Source organism: Tribolium madens, unplaced genomic scaffold (genome assembly GCF_015345945.1).
Source record: "Tribolium madens isolate multiple individuals breed KSU strain unplaced genomic scaffold, Tmad_KSU_1.1 Scaffold_19;HRSCAF=116;Tcas5.2_LG9, whole genome shotgun sequence".
NCBI lineage: Eukaryota > Metazoa > Arthropoda > Insecta > Coleoptera > Tenebrionidae > Tribolium > Tribolium madens.
Genome location: NW_025400983.1, coordinates 3,874,816 through 3,885,160, shown reverse-complemented (window position 1 = coordinate 3,885,160; position 10,345 = coordinate 3,874,816). Strand labels below are relative to the sequence as shown.

Below are 10,345 nucleotides of genomic sequence, written 5' to 3'. Positions count from 1 at the left end.
GAATTTCGATTGTCGAAAGTTAAGTTGAATGAACGAATAATCAGATTATTTTCGGGAGGAACTTTTCCCCGAGACGGACTATTTTCAGGTTCAATAACTCGTTAATGGCGCTCTTAACTTAATTATTTAACGCTCATTTGCTTAACAAGATTTTCATTATTTCGGAGAATATCATAAAACATTCAGGCTGCAATTCGACGAACGACTGGTTGTCATAGGGGTCATCATTCTAACAAAACGAAAAAAAAAACACAAATTTTGTTAAAAAAAAAAGAATTGAATTCTGAGGAGCGAGAACTCCATCTGCAGATCAAGAAAATGAGAGACACCATCGGAAATTGCGCCAACTGTTAATATTTCCCCTGATAACAGAAATAAAAGACAAATTGGTTATTTAGATTTCAGAAAAAAAATGTGTTTCCTCATTTTGGAATAAATGAAAAAACTTTTGAGTTGCCAGCATAAACCAACTAATTTTTTTGCGCTCTTTTTATTGATCTTGATTTTTATTAATGAATGATGGCATTGAAATTAGTGGGTCAAATAAGTTGAAGAGGTCAGGAACACCCACAAGCACTGTAATATATGTAATTAATTATTTCTGCAATAAAATATTTCTTTTTTAAAAAATAAAGTTGGCCTTTCAACTGACATGATTCACCCTATATTTAGCTAAAAAAAAATAGAAAAAAACTAACTAAAATGTACATTTTTTTATGGGAAAAACTGTCCCCTATGACCTTCGAGTTTTCGTTGTTTGATAGAAAATAAAAAACAGTTTGCAATAATGTTTTTATATTTATATTTAAATAAAATTTTGCATATAAAAATTTTCATTTTTTTTAGTTTATCAAATCTGGCAAAACCTTTATCAAAACCAGAGAAGTTTTGTAAAATCCTTCAGGGAGTTGATTAGTGTTCAAGAAACCGGAAAATTCCGGGTTGTTTAGAAGTTATTCTCGAATCTGTTTTTCTCGAAATTTGCAATTTTCTTAATAAAAATTATCTGCAGAACAGATTCTTTTCCGACAAAATATGGTTTTTATATAAAAATAAAATTGGCCTTGCTGACATGACAAAATTGAGAAAAAAACTAATTAAATGGTCGATTTTTTTATGCAGCTATCGGCTAAATTGCGTCTCTAGGAAAAACCATAGTTCCTATGACCCCCGGGTTTTCGTTGATCGATAGACAATTATTTTTGTCCTAGAGCCCATTTTTTTTTTTGGAAAAGAATTTTTGAAAATAAAATTTTGCATTTGAAAATTTTTAATTTTTTTAATTTATCAAATCTGGGAAAGCCTCTATCAAAACAAGAGAAGTTTTAAACCAAATGTATGTAAAATCCTTCAGGGAGTTGACTAGTGTTCAAAAAACCGGAAAATTCCGGGTTGTTTAGAAGTTATTCTCCAATAAAGGAGACGCCTGTTTTTTGGAAATTTGCAATTTTCTTGATAAAAATTATCTGCAGAACAGATTTTTTTCCGACAAAATATGGTTCTTTTGAAAAAAAATTGGCTTTTCTGACATGATTCACCCTATATTTAACTAAAAAAAAAATGAGAAATAAACTAAATAAACTGTCGATTTTTTTATGCAGCCATCGGCTAAATTGCGTCTCTAGAAAAAACTATTGCTCCTATGATCCCCGGGTTTTCGTTGTTCGATAGACAATGAAACGCAGTTGCGATCGTGTTATTATTTTTGTCCTAGAACCCATTTTTTCTTAGAAAAGAATTTTTGAAAATAAAATTTGGCAATTAAAAATTTTCAATTTTTTTAATTTTTCAAATCTGGCGGAGCCTTTATCAAAACAAGAGAAGTTTTAAACCAAATGTATGTAAAATCCTTCAGGGAGTTGATTAGTGTTCAAAAAACCGGAAAATTCAGAGTTGTTTAAAAGTTATTGTCGAATAAAGGAGACGCCTGCGTTTGTTGAAATTTGCAATTTTCTTGATAAAAATTATCTGCAAAACACTGATTTTTTTTAGACAAAAAATGTTTCTTTTGTAAAAATAAAATTCGCCTTGTTGACATGATTCACCGTATGTTTAACTAAAAAAAAGAAAAAAAAAACAATTGAATTGTCGTTTTTTTTATGCAGCCATCGCCTAAATTGCGTCTCTAGGAAAAACTATGGCCCCTATGACCTACGGCTTTTCGTAGTTCGATATAGAATAAAACGCAGTTTGCCATGATAATTTTATTTTTGTGAAGCCAATTTTTTCTTGAAATGAAAAAAAATTTTGAAAATAAAATTTTGCATTTGAAAATTTTGACTTTTTTATTGTGTCAATTTTGGCAATTCCAGCAGAACTTAAAAAGTTTTGTGCCACATGTATGTAAAATACTTCACGGAGTTGCTCGGAGTTCAGAAAACCGGAAAATTCCGGATAGTTTAAAACTTATCGTCAAATGTAAAAGTTATTGGCTAAAATATTAGCAAAAATAAAGTCTTACAGAATTATCAGAAAGTAAACTGCGTCTCTAGCTCCGGGTTTTTGTTGAAACTGGGTTTGCGATGGTATTTTAATTCTTGTTGAGTTATTTTTTATGAGAAAAAATATGAAAATAGATTTTGTTGATTTTCGAAAATTTTGACTTTTTTTATTTTGTCAAATTTAGCAAATAAACTAAAGAAACTGAAAAGTTTTGAATCACACATATGTAAAATCCTTCAGGGAGTTGATTATTGTTCAAAAAACCAGAAAATTCCGGGTTGTTTAGAAGTTATCGCCCAATAAAGAAGTAGCAATAATTTTGGAGTTATTCATTTTGAAAAATTGGCAAAAATAAAATGTCTTGTCGACAAAAATGTTTTATTTTCTGAAGAGAAATATCATTTTTCACAATTTTTATTAGACAATAATACAGTTAAAAGAAATACAAAAAATTCAAGCAACATTTAAAATATGCACAACTTCGGCCACATAATCCCTATCAGTGACATAAATCGCCCTCTCTTGCTCGACATCAGCCCCACTTTTCTCCTTCTCCTCCCCCTCCTTGACTTTCTTGAACGACCCGTGGTACTCCTTCGCCCCCGTGTGCTCCACAATAAACCCCAAATTCTGCTTATTGATCCCCCCACCCGGCATTATACAAATCCTATCCCCCACTTGCTCCATCAAAAGCTTAATCAACTTAACCCCCAATTGCGCATTACTCTGTTGCCCACTGGTCAAAACCCGTTTGAACCCCAGATCGATAATAACCTCGATCTCAATCGTCGGCTTTTTACACACATCAAAAGCCCGGTGGAAAGTCACCGGAAGCGGCGAGCACGCCATGATAATCTCCCGGCATTGCTTCATCTCCACTTCCCCATTCCCATTCAAAGCCCCGAAAACAAACCCATCAGCGCCGTACTTCTGCAGGATTTTCGCATCCCGTTTCATTATTTCCACCTCTTCGGGCATGTAAACGAAATTCCCGGGCCGGCAACGCAACATGCAGAAAACTGTAATCTCCCTTGAGTACTCCCGGATTTGGGCGAGCAATCCCGGAGTCGGCGTCAACCCGCCATCTATCAGCGAAGAGCACAACTCGAGTCGCGACGCTCCGCCGGCAATAGCGGCCACTGCCGACTCGTAACTATCGACGCACACCTCCAACAACATTTTTTCTAACCTAAAACCCGGATTTTTACCCCGGAAAGTCCCAGTTTCGCACTTGTTGCTCACACAAATTAGACACAAGTGGAGTGTAACCCCCTTTATTGATTTAACTAAGTACAGTCAGTTAAAAGACGAGATACTTTGCACCGACATCCGGAACCCACCACCGGTATATTTCACTTGAGCGCCGTTTTGGTTCACCTCTCGGCTAGACTCATGTGCGAGTTTTTGTAATCTTTGCGATTTTTTCTCCGCTATGTATTTCTTTTTCAACTCGTTGAGTTCCTCGGTGACTCTTTGCAAGTCCGATTTGTACTCCTTCGCCTGCAGCTCGGCCATATTCAACTCAGAAACCAAACACTAAAAGAAAAAGTCGCAAAAGGGTCACAAAACGCACAAGTACCTTCAACTGGTCCCCACGACTCTTCAACGCCTTCTGTGTCTTTGTCAACTCCTCCCGGATTCCCGGGCCCGGCTGCTTGGCCAAAACTTGCTTCAAACTCAAGTACAATTTTTCCGCTTCTTTCAACTGACGTTCTCTTTCAATCGCCTCCGAGGATTGCTTAATCAAACGTCTGGCAAATATTTTATATTACTCTTTTGTTATATAATTCTTGAAAGTAGTTCTCCTTAGATGTGTTACGTGAGCTTACTTTTGCAATATTTGAACTTTTTGTAAGACATCGAGCAATTCCGGATCGGAACCTTCGAGTTTCCTCCATCTATGGATGTTCATCGGGTTTTGCAACTCCTCCTCAAGGGCACGACATTTCAAACGCCACTTCATCAAATCGCGCTCCAAGTGGAACACCTCCTGCTTCAAATCAATCGAATTCTTGATGTTCTTCGAGAGGAGACTGTGCTCCTGTCTGAGTCGCTTGATCTCAATCTTCAACAAACGGATGTCTTCCAGTCTTTGGGCGTACTGGGACTCACCTAGAACCAATTTTAGCAAAACCAAAGAACCAAAAACCACAAACCTCTCTGAAGAGTCGCTTGCAAAATCAGGATCTTCTCGTGCAACAAGGCAATTTCATCGTTCCTCCGCACCAACTGTGACCCCAAAATGTCCCTTTCGTTCATCAACTGTTCCAAATCCTTGGCTTGTTCCCGAATCAATTTCTCATTATCCATGATTTGCTTGTGCAAACGCTTCTCCTCCGCGTCCTTCTCCGAAATACTCTCCTTCAAATTCTTGACTTGTTCGAAGGCTTGGTTCAACTCAACTCTAGAACAAGTTTGAGTTTGGTCAAGACACATCAACACTCACTTCAAGTTCTCCTTCTCCTTTTGCACCTTTCTCATGATGTTCTCTTCTTTGATCAAGAGTTGCTCCTTCGTGGTCACGTCCTCTTTCAACTGCTCGATTTGGTGGTTAGTAATCTTCAGTTTCTTCTTCAATTCGCCACTCTCAGCGTTCGACTCTTGCAGCGACTTCTCCAGAGCGTTTCGCTCGGACCTGACTTGGTCGTAGAGATTTTGCTGCATCCTTAACCGGTTTTCCGCCTCACTGATATTCTTCTTCAAGTCATAAATCTCGGCTTTCTTCAACTTGATTTCGTCCATACTATCTTCAATTTTCTTCGTCAGGTTTAACTGTTCTTCAGCAAGACTGTTTTTTTGTCGTTCAAGAGTTACGATCTGTTTGGCTTGTTTGTTGGTCTCGATGATGAAATTGTCGAGTTCGGCTTCAAGCTTTTTCTTGCCTTGTTCCTGGATCTTGATCAGTTTGTGTTGGTCCTTGTTGACCGCTTCAACCAGAAGTTAACACTTTTAGCCCAGTCAAATTAGTCAAATCGGTGGAAAAAAATTCTAGAAGTGTCTTTTTTGGTTTTTTGCTTATATTTCGGAAACTATCACTCCTATAGGTTTTTATCTTCTTATCAAAATTAAAGCTTACAAAATTTCCTACAAAAACGGTCCTTTGCAGGTTTGTTGTAGGACTAACCGTAAGCGAGTTATAGGGCAGAAAAAAACCATCATTTAAAAAAATGTGCTTTATCTGCATTTAAAACAGAATTAGTCTTGTAATTTGAAAAAAAAATTACAGTAAATTGAATTTACTGGGTCCAATACTTCTTTAAAGGAAGGGGGAGTCACGAGGGTCTATAAATACAAATTCATCGTTTATGTAATTTATGCGGAATTTTCTGTATAAGATTATTTCTGCATCAAAATTTCCTACAAAAATGATCCTATTTATTCATTTTTGTCGTAGGACTAACCGCAGGCTTCAAAAGTTTGGAGTCCACATAAAATTGCATTAAAAATCCTTTGAAACACATTTCATTAGTATATGATAAGTATTTAAATGTAAGGCTCGGATTATATGCAAAATGCATATTTGTTATTAAAAGGTATATCAACAAAATTGTAAGTTTTCTATGCATATCTAAGGTTTCTGATTAAAATAAGCTAAATAAAAAATGCATATTTTGGCAACTTGGTGCATATTTTAGGAAATATTGCATATTTGTGCATATTTTCTTCATTAACTAATTTCCGATTAAAAATTTCAGTTAAGTTAAAAATTGGACAGTTTAAGAAAAATAATCCGATTACAAAATATTTTAAAGAGAAAACAATCGATAATTCCTAAGCCAAACTCAAAAAATAGTACCCTGCTGAGTGTTTCGTTTTTAAATTCGTTTTATACTGGGTGAATATAAAGTATTAAACCAAACGTTTTTTATTTTTTAAATCAAATCAAATGTTTACAAAAAATAATAATTAGTATATAGATTAAAGTAATATAAAAAAAATATTTTTTTAAGAACAAAATTTTGTTTTGTTTTTGAGTAATTCTATTTTTGTTGTCTAAATTGCGATACACATATGTAAAAAAAATAATTTAATATAAAGTAGATAGTCGTAATCCCTTAGATCATGACCTTCATGAGAAAAATGTTTTTTTTTGGTGGGTTGCCATTTAAAAAAATAAATATTTTTGTAGAACTCAAAAACAAAATAATAAAAATTTTGAAAAATTTTATTTTTGATAAAACATTACATTTCTATAGAACATTATAATTTATCAGTTAGTTTTTTCAAAAAATAAATAAATTTTAAAAAATAAATAAATGTGATCTGAAAAGTACAGATTTCTTAGAAAGGGTTAATTACTATGTTATTAAAATGACTTGTCTCACGCCAAACCAATTTATTTATTCTTTCATTTATCCTGTGCAGTTCAAGATAACGAAAATAAAAAGTTTAGTGTATTCGAGGACAAAAATTTATCCCAATTTTTAATTGTTAAAAATTTTGCATATCGATGCATATTTGGCATATATTGGAGCATATTTTTTATTATTTTGTGCATATTTTTGTGAAAATACGTGCATATTTTACGAATTTTTCGTGCATATAATCCGAGCCTTATTTATATATGTAGAGCGTTCCCCAACTAAGGTGGTCAAAATTTTGGATGAAAGAGGGAATCAATCTGTAAGGGGGTTAAATGGGGTGTAAATGTTTAAACAAAGATATAAACATAATTCTTTAGAGGAGTAAAGGAGCACTAAAATCAGATTTTTCGAAAATTAGTTTTTAAGGGAACAAAACGGTGTACACACATTTAAAAGAAATATGATCCTTAGAGAGTGTAGAAGTGCACTTTTCAAATTTTAATGAAATAAAATAGATTTTAAAATTTAAAAACAAAATTAGAAACATGAAATTTATAATTTTGAGAGTGCAGAACTACACTGAGACGACACTTTATGAAAATCAACATTTAGTCTTTATCTATTTGGTTTTCAATGTTTAAGTTGAAGACGAAGATGCAGCATATGAGGACGACTCGGAAAACTTTATAGACTCTCTAATGAAGTGTTGCACACAATAAATTCAATTTGCTTTCAGTTTTTTCAAATCACAAGATTAATTCTGTTTTAAATGCGTATAAAGCAAGTTTTTTTTAATGATGTTTTTTGTCAGCCTTATAACTCGCTTACAGTTAGTCCTACAACAAAAATGCAAAAGACCATTGTAGGAAATTTTGTAGGCTTTAATTTTGATAAGCAGGCAAAAACCGTTAGGAGTAATAGTTTCCGAGATATAAGCAAAAAACAAAAAAGACAACTTTAGCCCCCTCCCCCTCCTCGAGCTCGCCCCCCACTTTTGGGCACTTTTGATATATGTCTACCAAGAATAAAGAAAGCATTTTAAAAAAATTCCAACTCTCTAGGATTTTTTTGCACCGATTGCCCTATTTTTGTCTATTTTGACTGGGCTATTTGGTGTCTTAAAAATTAAAATACCTTCGTATCGGGCAACGCTCTTGGATATAATATCCTTCTCGCGGGTGATATTCTCATTCACTCGTTTCGTATTCTCGTTTTGGCGTTTCAAGTCGTCGATTTCTTTCTCAAAGATTGCTATGCGTTGTCTCAATTGGTTTCGATCAGCTACCATTTCCGTTTTTTCGCCCTCTAATAAGTACATCCGCTTCTCGAAAATCTCCTTCTGTTTGGTGACTTTGGCGAAATCGGCCCTCAAATGCGCCAAATCGTCCTCAAAAGTCTGGAAAAACAGTTAGAAACTCACCCAAACCCAAACAAACCTTAATATCGGTCAACTTCTTGTTGTAGCTCTTTTGCAGCTGTTCCAAAGTGTGGTGTTTGGCATTGAAATCCTCCTGTAATTTGGCGTATTTCGTGGAAACCGTCTCATAATCTTTGTTAATTTTCTCTCGCGCGACTTTTTCTTCTTTGATTTTCTCTTCGAGTTTTCCGATTGACTTCAAATGGGAGGCGATTACGGCGTTTAGATTGGACACGTGAGTGTCTCTGTCTTCGATTCGGAAGTTGAGTTCGGTTATGTCACTCTCTAATTTGTCTCTGATGCGTTTAAATTTCTCGGTTTCGTTCACTTGGTCCTAAAATTGGGACTTGAGAGCAGGCCCGTAGCTAGAAAGAATTTTGAGGTAGGGCGCCCAAAAATTTTAGTGGAGCTAATGTAACTAATGTTAGTGAAAGGTTCTAAATTTCATTATAAAAAAAGAAAAGATGCACAATTAATCAAATTTAAAAAAATTAAGGATGTAATCTTAAAATAATAATAGTAGTATACAGGGTATTCCGGCTAAACTCCACATTAGAAGTTTTGGGAGTTCTAACAATGATGTTTATCTAAAATTTTGTTTGTAGCCGTAATCGGTTAGGTTCTGCGTAATGAAAATATTTTAAAGATAGCGGCTCTTACTGATACACCAGAATTGGATATCAACTTCGTTATTTTAAATAGAAGTTGAGAGATTTCATAAGCCTTCCCTATTCCTAAATTTAAGTGTTTTCAAAATATTTAGACCTTTTTAAAATTTTTTGGATTTGAATCTTCTATATTTGGATATAAAAGCGAGAGAGGTTAGATCTTTTCTCTGGTAAATACATAATTGGAAAAATAATTAACAAACCACCAAAATGAAAGGAAACTTTAAATAACTTAACTCAATTTTTCTAATGAAACACCCCATTTTTTTTTCACTAAGTGGAGGAGAATTTAGTTTTGCTTCGATCTGTGTTAACATTTCTTATGCCCATGTTTGATAGTTTTTAAGTTATAATAACTTCTTTTGGTATTGTGAGAAATTCATTAGCCATAGCTACTTTGCACAGGTTTTATAGAAATAGAAAAAAATATAGAATTTTAAAGTTAGTCAAATTTAGATTATGAAAAAAACTTGGCGTTTTTTCAGTGAGAAATATTTCCATAGCAAATTATGCAAAAACTACGATGGATAGTAATAAATTTCTTCTATTGTACAAAAAGTCAAAATAACTTGGAAATCATTAAATTTAGGTATAGGGAATGTTATACAAATCGATGCAGAATTAAATTCTCTTTCATTTAGTCAAGAAAAAATTGAGACCTTTCATTAAAAAAAAATTAGTTACGGGTATTTTAAGTTTACCAAACGTAACCTTAAATTTTGGAGGTTTGTTAATTATTTTTCCAATTATAAATACAAGAAAAAAAAGGTCTAACCTTACTTTTTCAAATGTCCAAATACGATTTCAAAATAATTAAGATGCAAATCCAAAAAATTTCAAAAAAGTCTAAATATTTCAAGAACTGTTAAATTTAGGTTTAGGGAAGTCTGATAAAAACTCTCTCAAAATTACTTGAGTAATCCAAAAACGCATTATAAAACATAACTTTCTATTTAAAATAACGAAATTGATACCTATTTCCGGTGTAGACGGAAGTGTTGCCATCTTGAAAACATTTTAATTAAGTAGGATCTAAACGATTATGGCTACAATCAAAATTTTAGATAAATTATATAAATTATAAATTTAGATAAATTATAAGTACCTAATTTTTTTTAGTCTGGATTTTATTCAATTGCTATAATTGCTAATACAGACTGAACCAAAAATAAGGCACAAAATTCATATCTTTCTTATGAGTCATTTTTTAAAAATGAACAGGTCGATTTTAATTTTTCAAATGGTATATTTTGACATTATAGTAACATTTATAACGTCATTCGTTTTTGAGTTGTGAGGTCCTTTTTAATTTTTTTTAATGACAACTGGCATTTTTGTTCACTATTTTAAATAGCACACATCCTTGTCTTTCTGGTAATAAAAAAAAATAATGAAATTAAAACTTAAAAAAAATAAATTAAAAAAAAATATATTGACAGTTACACACAAAAGGCTTTATCTTTTTGTTCTTGCCTTATTTTATAAAGGGCAATTGTTTTTTGTATATTTTTTTA

The 10,345-nt window shown here is 33.1% G+C and overlaps 2 protein-coding genes across 2 annotated transcripts in view; both read right to left on the bottom strand.

The window, feature by feature from the left end:
* Positions 1-2,803: 2,803 nt before the first annotated feature.
* On the bottom strand, positions 2,804-3,621 carry LOC123011346 (copper homeostasis protein cutC homolog). Its single transcript, XM_044408740.1, has one exon. The coding sequence runs from the start codon at positions 3,619-3,621 to the stop codon at positions 2,896-2,898; it is 726 nt and encodes a 241-aa protein (XP_044264675.1). The 3' UTR covers positions 2,804-2,895.
* A 117-nt stretch (positions 3,622-3,738) lies between these two features.
* The window catches only part of LOC123011337 (cilia- and flagella-associated protein 58-like), an 8,162-nt gene continuing 1,555 nt past the window's right edge, over positions 3,739-10,345 (bottom strand). Inside the window, exons 4-10 of the mRNA XM_044408727.1 lie at positions 8,183-8,497; positions 7,881-8,142; positions 4,889-5,369; positions 4,599-4,846; positions 4,272-4,554; positions 4,022-4,193; positions 3,739-3,978 (exon numbers count right to left, since the gene is read on the bottom strand). Of these exons, the coding sequence (XP_044264662.1) occupies positions 3,739-3,978; positions 4,022-4,193; positions 4,272-4,554; positions 4,599-4,846; positions 4,889-5,369; positions 7,881-8,142; positions 8,183-8,497 (2,001 nt within the window). The remainder of the gene's footprint in view (positions 3,979-4,021; positions 4,194-4,271; positions 4,555-4,598; positions 4,847-4,888; positions 5,370-7,880; positions 8,143-8,182; positions 8,498-10,345) is intronic.